Raw genomic sequence first — 16,059 nt, 5'->3', positions numbered from 1 at the left:
TCTCCAGAGTAATTTATTACAGGGTCTGGAGGGCCTACGTAAGCTGGTGTGAGTCCCAGAGATGGCTTCCACGCAAATACACCATTGACAGGGTATTGCGTTTCCTCCAGATAGGAGTAGATAAGGGTTTGGCCTTAAGTACTATTAAAGGACAGATTTCTGCCTTATCTGTATGGTTTCAGAGGCCGTTAGCCGCGCACTCTTTGGTTAAAACCTTTTTACAGGGGGTCTTACGCATTAATCCCCCCATCAAGTCTCCGGTTTGTCCGTGGGATTTGAACCTTGTGTTGTCAGCACTGCAAAAGCAGCCATTTGAGCCTCTGGCAGAGGTTCCATTAGTTTTACTGACTCGGAAGTTGGTATTTTTGGTCGCTATGGCTTCCGCTAGAAGAGTTTCAGAGCTGGCAGCCTTGTCTTGTAGAGAACCTTACCTCATTCTACATAAAGATAGGGTGGTTCTCCGTCCACATCCGTCTTTTCTGCCCAAGGTGGTGTCCAGTTTTCACTTGAACCAGGATTTGGTCCTACCATCCTTTTTTCCAAGACCCTCTTCTAGAAAGGAAGGGTTACTGCACACCTTGGATGTTGTCAGAGCCATGAAGGCCTATCTCAAAGCTACAGAAGAGGTTCGAGAAACAGATACATTGTTCATTCTGCCGGAAGGGCCTAAGAAAGGTCAGGCAGCAGCTAAAGCAACCATCTCTAGATGGATTAAGCAAGTAATCGGTCAGGCCTATGGCTTGAAGGGATTGCCCCCTCCTTTGTCAGTTAAGGCCCATTCTACTAGGGCCATGAGCGCCTCCTGGGCAGCACACCACCAGATCTCTATGGCTCAGGTTTGCAAGGCGGCAACCTGGTCGTCAGTCCACACGTTCACAAAATTTTACCAATTGGACGTGAGACGAAGGGCCGATGCAGCCTTTGGACAGGCAGTGCTGCAGGCTGCGATTTGAGATCCTCTAGACTCGGGGCACCCTTGATTAATTAATGAATTAATTAAATTAATCAGAATAATTATTTTTTGTTGGATTTAATTTGGATTTATTATGATTTAAAGAATACTTTCTGAATTAAATCTCCTGGCTGAGATGTCTCCCTCCCCTCATTGGAAGCATTGCTTTCGGACATCCCACATAGTAATGAATATGCCGCTCTGTGTCCCGTGATGTACGGAAAAGAAAAGGGGATTTTTAATACAGCTTACCTGTAAAATCCTTTTCTTGGAGTACATCACGGGACACAGAGCTCCCACCCCTCTTATGGGGAACATTTTGGGTGGCATACTGCTTGCTACAAAACTGAGGGACTCCTCCTATGGGAGGGGGTTATATAGGGAGGGGACTTCCTGTTTGAGATTGCCAGTGTCCATCACCTGAAGGTGCTCCATATAACCCACATAGTAATGAATATGCCGCTCTGTGTCCCGTGATGTACTCCAAGAAAAGGATTTTACAGGTAAGCTGTATTAAAAATCCCCTTATCTCTCCAAAGACCCCCAACAGGGCTGATTAAAAAATAAAACAATTGCAATAAATATTTTTTAAAAAAAAATGTAAAAAAAAAAAAAAAAAAACACACACACTGACAATCCCCCTAAAAAAATAAAAAATCAATGTAAAAAAAAAAAAAAAATACTGCCACTTTCACATGTCATAAAAAAAAAGTATCGGTATTCGGTATCGGTGAGTACTTGAAAAAAAGTATCGGTACTTGTACTCGGTCTCAAAAAAGTGGTATCGGGACAACCCTAGTTATACCCTTATAAAATATACCATGAGAGTGACGACTTTAAATGGTAAAGATGATTTTAATTTTTAGTAGATGATGCAGAGTTAAATTACCTGATAATTTATTTAATTTTTGGGGGATTTCATGAAGACATCTGTACTTCTATTCCTGGGTTTACACCCATGTTGTGGTCATTATGGCGACTTTCCACTCATTTATTCAGTTTTATTTTTAACATTTCCTTATGGAGAATGAAGGAGATGAAACTAGGAAAGGAAAAAACAGAGATACGCTTAAACAAAGCTAAGATAGGATGGCTTGCGCCGTTCTATCTTAGCTTGCAATTTTTTGGCCGCTAGGTGGCGCTTCCATTGCGGCCGGCGTAGATTATGCAAATTAGCTTTTACGCCGATTCCCGGACTACGCGAGCCCGCCGCAGTCGATTAACGTCGTTTCCGTAAGGCCTTAGGCGGCCTAAAGTTATTCCACCTATGAAGTGGAATAACAATGTTAAAGTATGGCCGCCGTTCCCGCCGCGAGGTTCGAATTTTTTACGTCGTTTGCGCAAGTCGTCCGCGAATCGGGAGTTACGTCGTTTACGTACACGTCGAAATCAATAGGCCCGTACAGCGTCCTTAGCCGCAATGCGCACTGGGAAATGTAGGCCCCCGGCGCATGCGCAGTAGCCATAAACGTCAAAATACTTGAGGTCAAGCCTCATTTCCATACAACACGCCCCCCTCCAACCAATTTGAATTAGGCGCCCTTACGCCTGCTCGTTTGAGGCTACGCCGCCGTAGATTAGCAGGTAAGTAGATTGAAAATCACTACTAGCCTAGTTAATTTACGGCGGTGTAGCCTAAACAGGCTAGGCTAGGCCGCCCTAAAGTTAGGGCAATCTCTCTGAATCTACCTACAAATGCTTAAATCTTTCAGGTGGAGAGAGAATTAAGGCAGGGAGGTGCCACTGTCGGAATATCCATAACCTATAAGAGGCCAGGGATCAACGCCAACTAGACTCCACATATATCTAAAATATAATTTAGGATAAACTGGACAATTAATGTCACTAGTTCATAGATCACAGATAAAATGGATGTTAAAAATGTGTTCATTTCTAATGTATTTGTACTTGTAAAACATATTGTTGCTATTTCAGGCTAAACACAAACTGTTGGAATTGGTTAAGTATCACATCTCTTCTGTAGCCTCTGTAAGTATATTATGTTAGTATATCATTATTTTTATGGACGTATATGTTATAAAAGATTTTTTTAAAAAAAGCGTTTATACAGACATGCATATTACATTAAATTGGTTAAACCAGAAACGTACACGAAAATGTACAGATCTTGTGATATATGGAAATACAATGGACAGATGCCCAAGTGTGTATCAAAAGTACAGGCCACAAAAACGGTGGCCTATTAGTAATTATGTGACTAAATACTATACGATTGGGTTCCAGGTCCCTGGATGCCCAAATCTAAAAGTGAAAAATAAACAAATATAAACAAATAAATGACTGTAACTTGTGTCACGGCTATCAATCTATCACCAATTTTGCAGTAAGTGATATTGCACAATACACGGATATTGTGACATAAATGATTAATTTTGTGAAAAGTCCAGGAAAAAAAGGAAGTCCATAATAGGCTGTGAAAAACACCCGTGCGGATGGTTAACCATGCGATTATCCGTGAAATAGATTATCCAAAAGTGAATCCACCACCAGTGATCGTAAGCCGCTTACCAGATTGAAAGGTCCCTAAGGACCAAGCCCAGCATGTAGCTCCTCAAAAAAGCGATGTTGGTATCCAGATGCAGGCAGACTCCACAATTATATTCACATAAGCCAAAAGAAGAAAGGAAATGCTTCCATAGCATAAAACCACATGGGACCTTATTAAAATATATGTAGCAGATATTACACTCACATTTCAGAAGATTCAGTAAAACATTTCTGCCATGCAGCTCTGGCCGGACGCTGACAGGCAACAGGACTGCTCGTAGCGAGTAAACAGTTGAGAGGGGATGACACAGGAATGCCGCTCGCTCCACCCGACGCGTTTCGTGAAAGAATCACTTCGTCTTGGGGTACCCCAAGACGAAGTGATTCTTTCACGAAACGCGTCGGGTGGAGCGAGCGGCATTCCTAAAACATTTCTGCCATGCAGCTCCGGCCGGACGCTGACAGGCAACAGGACTGCTCGTAGCGAGTAAACAGTTGAGAGGGGATGACACAGGAATGCCGCTCGCTCCACCCGACGCGTTTCGTGAAAGAATCACTTCGTCTTGGGGTACCCCAAGACGAAGTGATTCTTTCACGAAACGCGTCGGGTGGAGCGAGCGGCATTCCTGTGTCATCCCCTCTCAACTGTTTACTCGCTACGAGCAGTCCTGTTGCCTGTCAGCGTCCGGCCGGAGCTGCATGGCAGAAATGTTTTACTGAATCTTCTGAAATGTGAGTGTAATATCTGCTACATATATTTTAATAAAGTCCCATGTGGTTTTATGCTATGGAAGCATTTCCTTTCTTCTTTTGGCTTATGTGAATATCATTGTGGAGTCTGCCTGCATCTGGATACCAACATCGCTTTTTTGAGGAGCTACATGCTGGGCTTGGTCCTTAGGGACCTTTCAATCTGGTAAGCGGCTTACGATCACTGGTGGTGGATTCACTTTTGGATAATCTATTTCACGGATAATCGCATGGTTAACCATCCGCACGGGTGTTTTTCACAGCCTATTATGGACTTCCTTTTTTTCCTGGACTTTTCACAAAATTAATCATTTATGTCACAATATCCGTGTATTGTGCAATATCACTTACTGCAAAATTGGTGATAGATTGATAGCCGTGACACAAGTTACAGTCATTTATTTGTTTATATTTGTTTATTTTTCACTTTTAGATTTGGGCATCCAGGGACCTGGAACCCAATCGTATAGTATTTAGTCACATAATTACTAATAGGCCACCGTTTTTGTGGCCTGTACTTTTGATACACACTTGGGCATCTGTCCATTGTATTTCCATATATCACAAGATCTGTACATTTTCGTGTACGTTTCTGGTTTAGCGCAGTTATCTTCCATTTTTTCTGTATTTTTTGTGTTTTGTTTGACATAATAATTGCTGCTTATCATTTAAATTTACCTACTTAGCGCAGTTGCTCCCTCTTTTACATTAAATTGGTTGTAAAGACAAACTTTTTTTTTTTTTGTTTACCTTCATACATTTTTTTAATCAAGGTAAAAAAACATCTGTGTACAGCAGCGCCCCCAGCCCCTCCTAAAACTTGCCTGCGCCTCATCTCGATCCAGCGATGAGCATGGGAGCCTTGCCTCTCCTGGGTCTCTCCCTCCTCCTAGCCATTGGCTCCCACTACTGGCAATCAGAGCCAGTGAGCCACAGAGGAGAGCAGGCACAGGGCCGAGCCACGCTCTGTGTGTGAATGGAATGGAGTTAAATGTGTATATACAGTATGTTTGTTTTATTTTGTGATAGATGGAATATTACCATTTTTTGCAGTTTGTTTTCTTTAGAATGTAGCCAGTAGAAAAGCCCTCTCTACGGCATGCTGGCAGGGTATATGATTTCCTGCTTAGGCTGTGACTTCTTTTTTTAAATTTTCTGCATTTAGGCAGTTCAATACTTTTGACCTTTGACCTGCACACACACACAGCCAAAATCAAACCTGACCTTTTGTTCAAAAGCATCACACTGTAGCATACAGTAATACATTGCAGCTTTGTTCACACTAGTGAGACTCCAAAATCACGACTTTCATGTGACTTTACACTCTCTGGCACGCAATTCACAGCAAAGTTGCATACAAAAAATGCAGGAACTTTTATAAGGATAGCTGCGATGTTGAGGTGCAGAGATTGGAATGGGTGCCATTGAAATCAACGGGATGAAACTTATCCAAAGTCGCATGACAAGTTGCACTAATGTGAACAGAGCCTGCGAGCGCATTGCCTTAGTGCATTGGGATACCACTTAAAATGAACAGCAATATAAAATGCGCCAATGTTCTGTCTGTTATTGTGCATTGTGGTAACACAAGCAATACTGCAATGCAGTAGCGTGAATCCAGCCAAATGGAAATGGAAAGCCCACTGAATCTTGGATAAAACTGTACAGACATAAACTAACATATGAAAGGGATTTATCTTTAGTTATTGTTCACAGGCACAGATTTCTGTTACAATTGGGTTAAATGCAGTCTTTTAGAGGAAGATTTGATATTGGCAAACAAAAAGCCATTGGCTAGCCAGGTTTAGCCTTACCCACTTCCAGCATACTTCAGCATTTTTTCTTCAATCAATACATCTACATGCTGCTGAGTTGAGCTCTCCAAGCAGCTATCCAGGTTGGCTAATCCTCTGCAACACCTTGGAGGCTATACCTAGACCCCACTGGACAGATGATTGCCTAGAATGCATCACTCTAGCCCAAGTGGCACTTTCCGAACCTTTGGGTAATGAGTTAGTTAGCCAAGTCCAGATTCATGGCACAGCCTCTGGTATGATCCAGCCTCTGATGACTCCTAAAGAATACATAATCTGAACAGTGGAAGCTAATACACTGTTTGGTAACAATACTATCATTACTCCCCTATTTGTTTGATACCTGCATAAATGGATAACATGCTGAGAACTATATGCTGCATCATTAGCTCGAGTATTGGATGGACACGCTCTATTCCCTATGCTAGATTTTATGGGCCATATTGTGAATATGATTGCTTACTCTGAATGTAGAGGTCATACGTGCAGTTTTGTGCATTTACATCCAGAATCTTTATCTAAAAGATAGGCTGTAGCAGCCTCTATGCCATCTGGAGCAATATGTACTGTCTGAAGAAAGATTTCACAAGCCCTTATTTGCATGAGTTTGTTCCTGAGGAGCTTTATGGCCCGTACACACAATCTGAAAATCTGATGACAGATCTGGGTTTTTTTTTTGCATGCTAGTCACATCAAAAATGGAGAGGTTACTAAACTTGCAAAAATTATTGTATGGCAGAATAGAAAATCGGAAGTGATGTCATGTGTTCTGTATTTTCGGATGACAACTGTACTGGTTAAACGAAAATCGTACGATCTGGTATCATAGAAGAAAAATGTTAATGTTTGTCCGATTGGATAATATCGGATGAAGTGTTGGGTATTGGTTCTTGAAAGCTCTGTACTAACGATCTGATTATCGTACGATCGCCTCAAAAGCTGTATTTTCAGTCCGATTTTCGGATCGTGTGTATGGGCCATTAGTTAGCTGAAATGGTTCCAAGGCTAAAAAGGCAATATGCTCTTATCGATGCTGTGAAAGTCTCATTTAAAATGGAACAGCCTGTAGCTTCTCCTAGTGGTGTTAGCAGTCTGGGATCCCTAAAAGGGTTTAGGACCATAAAAAATGTTCTCGGTATAATCCTTACTTCAGCCTCTTTTATATGGAGACTGGAGCACTCCTGACAAATGATTTATTTACTCCTCCCAAGATTAGCGTGGGGGATGGATCTTACTAATTATCGTCCACTGTGAAAATATACTATGCTTGCTGTAACCTATTAATAAAATTATCGGGTCAATTTGGTTCAGTGTTTACATTTAGGCTTAATGTGGATAAGAAAAATACTTTAACTTTGACTGTGAAGGAAAGGTAAATTGTTCATTGCACAATTCTGATTTGCTTTTTTAGGTCACGTTGGATAGATTGATTATAATGCCAAATATTATGACTACCTCAAATGAGATTATAAAGATAAATGTGACTCGGGAGGTAAGTAAACTAGTGTCTTATTTTACTACATCCTTTTTTTGTCCGCAGTACACTATAGTTTTCTACTTTCTTGGAATTTGAAACATTGATGTTCTACGGTTTCAATATAGATTCTGGAAACTGTGATTGTACTTAGTTCTGTGAACTTAATGTACTTTGTACAAAAATGTATTTTCAAACATATATCGGAGACTAACATCATTGGTTGTGAAATTTTTATGTCTCTTTTTCACTGAGATTTTATAAAAGCACCAACATTGCATAATTCAAACATGCATAATGAATGCTGTATTTGGGACATATTTTTAAAGCATCTCATTTAAAGGGGTTGTAAAGGTAAAAAAAAAAAATCCCTAAATAGCTTCCTTTACCATAGTGCAGTCCTCCTTCGCTTACCTTATCCTTCGATTTTGCTTTTAAATGTCTTTATTTCTTCTGAGAAATCCTCACTTCCTGTTCTTCTGTCTGTAACTACACACAGTAATGCGACACCTGGTGTGGAAAAAACCTCTTGAGGGGAGAGGGGGCGAGCAGGAGGGTCTGGACACTCTCTACTTTGCAGATAGAGAAAGGAGCTGTGTGTTAGTGGGTGTCCTGACACTCCTGCTTGCCCCTTCCCCCCTCAAGAGGCTTTCTCCACACCAGGGACAAAGCCTCGCATTACTGTGTGGAGTTACAGACAGAAGAACAGGAAGTGAGGATTTCTCAGAAGAAATAAGGACATTTAAAAGCAAAATGGAAGGATGAGGTAAGTGAAGGAGGACTGCACTAAGGTAAAGGAAGCTATTTAGGGGATTTTTTTTTACCTTTACAACCCCTTTAAGACTGAACAGGACATTTCTAGGAGACAAATATAATATAAGAAACCGAATTAGGCTTCATGTATACACTGCCTACATTTACTGCGACCACAGCAAAATGGAAAATGCGGCAAAATTGCAACATTAGTTTGCCGTGGTTTGTGTTTTCGTCACGGCTGGCGGTCAAAATGTTCCTATCCTGAATGTGATTCTTCTGAGTTCAGGAGAGGGAGGTTGAAGCTCCCCTAACCGCAGCACCTCCTAAACTCTGCTGAAAGCCTATGTATACATGAACAGATAGGCATTTATGGAGCTGAGTTTAGGATCTTTGCCCAACAAAAACACCAAAAGATCCTAAACTCAAGATCAGGAGCTGCTAGTGTACATGTAGCCTTAAAATAATTCATGCCTATTTAATTTTATACAGAGAATATATATTTGTCATGTGAGGAGGATGTGATTGTCAGGAGAATGTGATTGTTTCATGTAGCTGACACTTGACCCTTTGCTGTGTCTCAGGTATATCATTAATGTAAACTTATCTTTTTCATAGGGGAGAATTCTATTTGGAGACCCAGGAATCCCTCTCAGCCATAGCGACATAATTGCTTCTAATGGTGTCATCCATGTTCTTGATGGCATTTTATTACCCTCTGACTTTTTGCCAATTCTGCCAGCTAAATGCAATGAGACGCTGGAAGAAGTAATGCAGGTAATTGGGTCATTCAAATTGTCATTACGCAGGTTTATCCAAAAAGACAATTTATAGTGTAGTGATAATAGATTAACCTTTCCTACTGAATACTGATTTGCTTTACAGTACATGCCAGGGGTTATGTGCTAGGTCTTGAGATGGTGAACAAGGCCATAGCCCCTTATTAAAACACATCTAAAAAAAAAAGTGCCAGTTCCTAAAGCCTGGTAAACATTACCCAGCGTGTTGCATGAAACAAACCTGACCTCTGTACTAACAGTTCTGGCGTTAGTACAGCGATCTCCCCCGCTGAGCTGTTGTGTTCTGACAGCGGGCGGCCTCTCCGCCAGAACACTTCAGTCAACACTTTCAGGCATTGGCCTTTGGGTCTGGTGTGGATTTTAAAGGGAACCCCACTCCAAAAAATCTATACCAGACCCTTATCCAAGCAGTCCAGCAGGTCAGGAAGGGAGGTGATGAGTAAGCACCCCCCCCCCCCCCAAACCATACCCGGCCACATGCCCTTAACATTGGGGGGCGCTTTGGGGCCAAGGGCCTCTTCCTGACAAAAAATATCCCCTATAATCGTGAATGGAAATAGTGATTATTAATCAATCATATGAATTAACTTATAATAGTAATAATGAAATAATTAATATTATTAATATAAGTTAATTCATATGATTGATTAGTAATCACTATTTCCATTCACGATTATAGGGGATATTTTTGGTCTATCACTTGTAGTCTAGCGCCCTCTATCTATACATTCATCCATTGCAATCACAATTGCTTATGAGGAGCAGCTTTTTTAATCAGTTTATTTTAATATTTTATTTTGGCGCTGAATTACACTATTCCTACCTCTTCCTGACAACCCTGGGCTGTGGTTATGGGGGTCTGCAGGTAGGGGGCTTATCGGAATGTGAAAGACCCCTTTAACAAGGGACCCCCAAGATTCCGATTCCCTCCCTATGTGAATAAGTATGGGGTACAATGTACCCTTACTTATTCACCAAAATATATTTTTGACAATTCCTTTATTTAAAACATTTAAATAACAATGTCCCCCGATGTAGATCCATCGTCACTCATGACGCCGTCGCACCGACGGACCCAGAAAAAAAAACACTCAGCCAGCGATGAAGGCTAACCACCGAATGCCTGCTCCACTGTTTGAGCGTTCTTAAATAAGGGGGGGACCACCCGCTGACATCACCTGGTGGCACCGTCCCCCTTATGATGTCATCGACCGAACATCCTGCTGAGTGCCCCGTAAATTTGGATGTTTGCCGAACATGCGATGTTCGTGCTGAACTTTTGCTTGTCTCGAACTTGTTCGCCCCAACTCTACTAAGTAATATGAGGACAAACTGAAACAATCTACTGGATTTAGTTTGTACCCATTGTGCAGTCCCTTACTGTACACAGTTGGTGCTAAATCTAATGGAGGTTTTGCTCTTGTTAGGAATGCATGTTAAATATAAATCACACAAGTGCTTTATTTTTAGGTTCATATATAGTTTGATGTATAATAAGTTGAAAATCTGCAGAATAATATGTTGTTTGTTTCCAGGGCTCCTGCTCTAGCTGCGATTCCATTGCTTCATGTCCAGAGGGTACCAGAGACTTGGTAACTGAAAAAATTATTATTATTTATGTTTACTTTCTTAAAGGGTTAGCTCACCTTTACTTTTGACCAAAAAAAAACCCTCCAGCTTAGCATTCTTTGAGAGTGAAAATTAGCAGACTGCTAATGCGTGGGTAGGGAACGAAGCCCAGTTCTGGGTCTCAAGTTTCCAGGGCTGCACATCCAGTGCTTGGTATGTCCTGCCATTAGCAGAAGGAGGAGGGTGGGGCGCTTTGTAATAAACATCTAACAAAATAAGCATTATTTTACAAAACTGGGACCAGCATATTACATATTAATGTTTTGATGAGACTGCAGTGCAAAGGGAGGTTTTAGGCAAAAGTAATAAAGGTGAACAAACTCTTTAAATGTGTATTAATGCACATTCCATCATCAAATCCGGTGCAAGCAAAAAATTATTTCGCCTTGCATATGAATAGGTATTCTCTGCAAAGTAATGCTTCCTCTCATTTATTAAGCTCTGGAGCAACTGCACTTGCAGAGTGCAACCACATTTACAAAGTGCAATCAATTTTCCTTTAGTAAATAAACCCCATAGACTTTGAAATTCTAAGAAGGGCCAGTAAAGCCCACCAGTGGGTAGCACTGCAAACCAGGTGGCTTTGTAGTGAGAAAATATCGCCACTCCCATGTTTACATATAATTGCAAAGGAACAGGAATGATAAAACATTAAGGCCCCTTTCAAACTTGTGTGACTTTTCCTACAACCTTGGACATCAGAGTCACATGACAAGTCATACCCCATGATTCTCAATGATAACCATTCATATCTGTGCGACTTCAAAGTAGTCCCTGTACTGTTTGGTCTGACTTTTGATGCGAGTTGAGGTCCATAGACCAAGTTCACACAGACATTCCCTAAAATCTTGGCAAAAACATGGCCGCAAAATTGTGGTAAGATCAAGGTGCAGCAGTGTGAAGGGGGCCTAAAGTGCACAGACTATAAACCAGGGATCCTCAAACTACGGCTCTCCAGCTGTTGTTGAACTACAAATCCCATGAGTCATTGTAACACACTGACATTCACAGACATGACTAGACATGATGGGAATTGTAATTCCTGAACAACTGGAGGGCCGTAGTTTGAAGACCCATGCTATAGACTATAAAATATTTACATACTCTTATAGGAGCTTTAAAACACAACATTTCCAAATTCTCTAGTAATTTATTCTCAAACATTAAAACAAATACTCTAAACGGAATCAGAGTTATGTTTTTAGTTATCCATCTCCATTTTGAAATTTATAGATACATTTATCCACAATGTCTATAGCTACTGAGGTGAATGAGGGCTTGTTTAAAAGCGATTTTGCTACTTTTTCAGACCGTATAATCACTTTAGTGTGTATAGCCTGGACAGAGGATAAGGGATGATTACTTATATCATGTTAATCTGTTTTAAAAAACGATGGAAATAGACCCTGTAAGGGGGTGAGTAATGTGGAGCAGCAAGTCTGCGAAAGTAGCAACCTTATTCTCACATACTCAAGTTTTTTATATTTTGCTTTTTTGCAGAGCTCTATACTATCCAACATTTTCAGGTGTAGGGAATAGGATGTTCCCGCTGGCTGCTCTGGTTCCTTTTGCTGCCCCCATGTCACTATTGAGCCCCACAGTGGCCAGGTGTCAGTGGGCATATGCACAGTGGCCAGGTAACAGGACATCCTATTGGACCCACCAGATGTATACGATAGTATTGGCTTCAGGAGCTGCAATAGAATGCAAAATGTTAGCACATCAGCCACCAGACTGAGACGTGTAAGCTTTTTCTTTCACAAGCTATTGCTGTACAACTTTCTCTCAACCCTTGACAGCGTTACTTTTAACGGTGTCTTAATATCAGATAACAGCCACATATGATGCTACACAAGGGTGATAAAGCAGCCAAACAAACTATATTTTTTCTTTCACTATTATATGTTTTTGACATTTCCAAACATGTAATGAACTTTAATCAATTCGCTAACATCTTGTTTTTCTTGTGTAAAAATTACAAAGCAGATAGAAATATATTAGAGAATTGTGGTTCTTTCCATAAGGAACCAGATGGCACATCTTACACAACTTTTTTCTGGTGTTAGCCTTAAAATAAATATGCGGTCATCTGATACCAAGGTCACAGGGGCGGGTAAAAATCCCTTTTATGTGACTTGGATAGTTCCAGCTAAGGTGGGTTATGGTACTATTAAAGCTGTTACTTCATAACCCCTCATGTTTCATTTATTTACTAGTTACTATTGAGCTGTATTTTTTATTACTAAATTTGTTGAATCTAGGACTTACAATTTATAAGGTATTGTTGCTTGCTTTGTCTTTTTGCTGTTATGAATACCACAAACTGTTTTAACTGTTTTTGTATTTGATTTAGTAAGAGTGTTTTTTTATTATTGTATGTTGTTGTAATGTCAGAACATACTTTAGGAGACTAAAACCAGCTATCACCAAGTGCCAAATATGCCGGCTGAGTTGCCCAGCAATATGAACAGTCCAGTGCTTTATAGCTAGATCCACAGAGATGGCCGCAACTTTAAGGCGGCGTAGCTTATGGCATTTAAGCTACGGCGCCGCAAGTTAGCGAGGCAAGTACATGATTTACAATGTACTTGCCTGCTAAGTTACGGCGGCGTAGCCTAAAGCGGGCGGACGTAAGGGCGCCTAATTCAAATTTGTCTGAGGGGGCGTGTTTTATGATAATGAGGCTTGACCCGACGTGATTGACGTTTATTTTTAACTGCGCATGCGCCGTGCGCCTACATTTCCCAGTGTGCATTGCGGCTAAGTTGGCCACACGGGCCTATTGATTTCGACGTGGACGTAAACGACGTAAATCCCTATTCACGGACGACTTACGCAAACGACGTAAAATTTTCGAATTTCGACGCGGGAACGGCGGCCATACTTTAACATTACTATTCCATCTATTTGATGGAATAACTTTAGGCCTGCTAATGCGTTACGTAAACGGCGTATCTGTACTGCGTCGGCCGGGCGTACGTTCGTGAATAGGCGTATCTAGTGATTTACATATTCTACGCCGACCGCAATGGAAGCGCCACCTAGCGGCCAGCCAAAATATTGCACCCTAAGATAGGACGGCGCAAGCTGTCGTATCTTAGATAGGTTTAAGTGTATCCCTGTTTGAGAATACACTTAAACGTAGGTCGGCGCAGATTCAGAGTTAGTTTGGCGTATTTACTGATACGCCGACCTAACTCTTTCTGAATCTAGCTATTAAAGTCTTGACTATTCTACCCTTCTATGCCTTCTAAGCTTTTAAACTGGCCATAGACAGGTATCAGTTCATCCAGAATGACAAGCAGAACGATGTATGCCCACCCTCCGATGCATTGCTTTACTTTAGTATCTGGTTTCTGATCTGATGATGGGTTCTATTGTCACAATAAAATGCTTTTCTGCATAAAAAGGAACAAAGTTGTTACATCTCCGTATGAAATAGTATGAGCTTCCAACAATCAGAAATGTTGCTATCCTCCTGCAGAGAACCATTACATTGTTTTTTTGTTTTTTTGAAAGGTGTTTATAAGTTTTGCAGTTAAACATATCAAACACAGTATAATAAGAATACTTGAAAAGGAAAAAAAAAAGGTGGGGGGGGGTGTAACAGGGGATCAATTATTTAGTGCCTAAGTAAATATATATGTGGGCCTTGGGGACAACCATTACCTTGTTATTCAATCATCTCAAGTGATATTGGAATTGGGTACAGAGCTTGGGGCTGACTCTCTTGCTTCAAAACTTTGAATCACTGACACTGAGCTGGTATGCAAATGACAACTTACGAGCTTTGTACAATTTTTCTATGCTGCAAGCTTATTCCAGTTTAATGATATAGAAAATTCTGAAGCTGCTGGGTCAGTCTAAGGCCCCGTACACACGACCGAACATGTCTGCTGAAACTGGTCCGCGGACCAGTTTCAGCAGACATCTTCGGTCGTCTGTACAGCCGAGCGGACAGGTTTCCAGCGTACATTTGTCCGCCCGACCGTTTTTGAGCGGACAAATGTTTCTTAGCATGCTAAGAAACATGCCCGCTGGAATCCTGTCCGTCGGACATGTTCGGTCGTCTGTACAGACTCACCGTACATGTCTGACCTGCCACCATCCCTCGCATGCGTCGAATGACTTTGACGCATGCGTAGAAGCATTGACCTTTCAGCGTTGCGCGCGGTGACGGCGCAGACACGTCACCGCGCTGTCTGTCCACGCGGATTGTCTCTCATTTCTGTCTGATGGTTTGTACAACCATCAGACAGAAATCTCCGACCGGACATGTCCGCTGAAAACGGTTTTCAGCGGACAGTCCGGTCATGTGTACGAGGCCTAAGAGCCAGGCAACTAACATTTATAGGAAGTAGGTCAGCAAGTAGGTCAGCAATGGCAGACCGCTCATGACAGGTTCTCTTATAGAAGGACACACCAATAAAATGCATTTTTAGCTTCTCCGTGATAAAGAGAAAATGCACATAAAGCTTTCAAGAGTCACCAGTTGAACACCAATGATTATAGAGATTGTTTCTCTAAGTTTCCTGAGCTTAACATATTTTTTTTGCCTTAATATGCAGGGTATAATTAACAAGGAATGCAGCTTTACTTATAATGGTACTAGTAGAATTGGGTGTTCCAGAAACTGCAGTCGCACAGTTGTTGTAAGTACCAATAACAAGAATATGCTATTATTTTTATTATTTTTAAATGTTTTTTTTTAAGTAACAACTTTGCTGCTAAAATGGCCCTTGGAAAGAAGGGCGTTTTGCTATTTATATAGACAGTCATGAATGAGAGATGTAGGGGTGACGCAACAATTAAATGCACTTTTTACCAGATCTGTCACAGGTTATTTGTAGCCCCGTTGAACTTGAAAACTGTTTTTCTGTGCCTAGAAATTAGAATATTGAAAATGCTATGTTAGACACTTTTATAAATGTATGTTAAGCATTGAAGTTAAACTCCAGTCAAACAGCTGAATACACCTTCAAAATACATACTATACAGGCGGCCCCCCTAGTTACAAACATCCGACTTACAAATGACTCCTACTTGCAGATGGAGGGAGACAACAGGAAGTGAGAAAAAATCTCCCCCTAGGAAGGGAAATTCACTCCTGTAAGGGTTATCGTAGGATAAAGTGTCTCCACTAATGCATTATCACCAAGACTTGTTTCCACAACAATCCCAAATTTTCAAAATCTAATTATCAAAGGGACAGATTGTGAGGTGAAGTCTTCTGAACAGGGGCACAGACAGCAAAACAAACATTACAGGGGTGATAACCCTTCCCTATGCTATCCAAAAAGCTTAAAAATAGTTTTTTTTGGTAGGAGCTACACTTAAAAAATTTACCAGTTCCGACTTACAAAAGACTCAACTTAAGAA

The 16,059-nt window shown here is 41.0% G+C and overlaps 1 protein-coding gene across 1 annotated transcript in view; it reads left to right on the top strand.

Moving 5' to 3' along the window:
- The window catches only part of STAB1 (stabilin 1), a 357,595-nt gene that overhangs the window by 102,426 nt on the left and 239,110 nt on the right, over positions 1–16,059 (top strand). The window contains exons 16-20 of the mRNA XM_040361004.1: positions 2,888–2,941; positions 7,436–7,516; positions 8,870–9,028; positions 10,587–10,643; positions 15,249–15,332. Coding sequence (XP_040216938.1) covers positions 2,888–2,941; positions 7,436–7,516; positions 8,870–9,028; positions 10,587–10,643; positions 15,249–15,332 — 435 coding nt within the window. The remainder of the gene's footprint in view (positions 1–2,887; positions 2,942–7,435; positions 7,517–8,869; positions 9,029–10,586; positions 10,644–15,248; positions 15,333–16,059) is intronic.

This window comes from Rana temporaria, chromosome 7, assembly GCF_905171775.1.
Source record: "Rana temporaria chromosome 7, aRanTem1.1, whole genome shotgun sequence".
Taxonomy (NCBI): domain Eukaryota; kingdom Metazoa; phylum Chordata; class Amphibia; order Anura; family Ranidae; genus Rana; species Rana temporaria.
The sequence above is the reverse complement of the archived record's forward strand: the minus strand, read 5'-3'. Positions and strand labels throughout refer to the sequence as shown.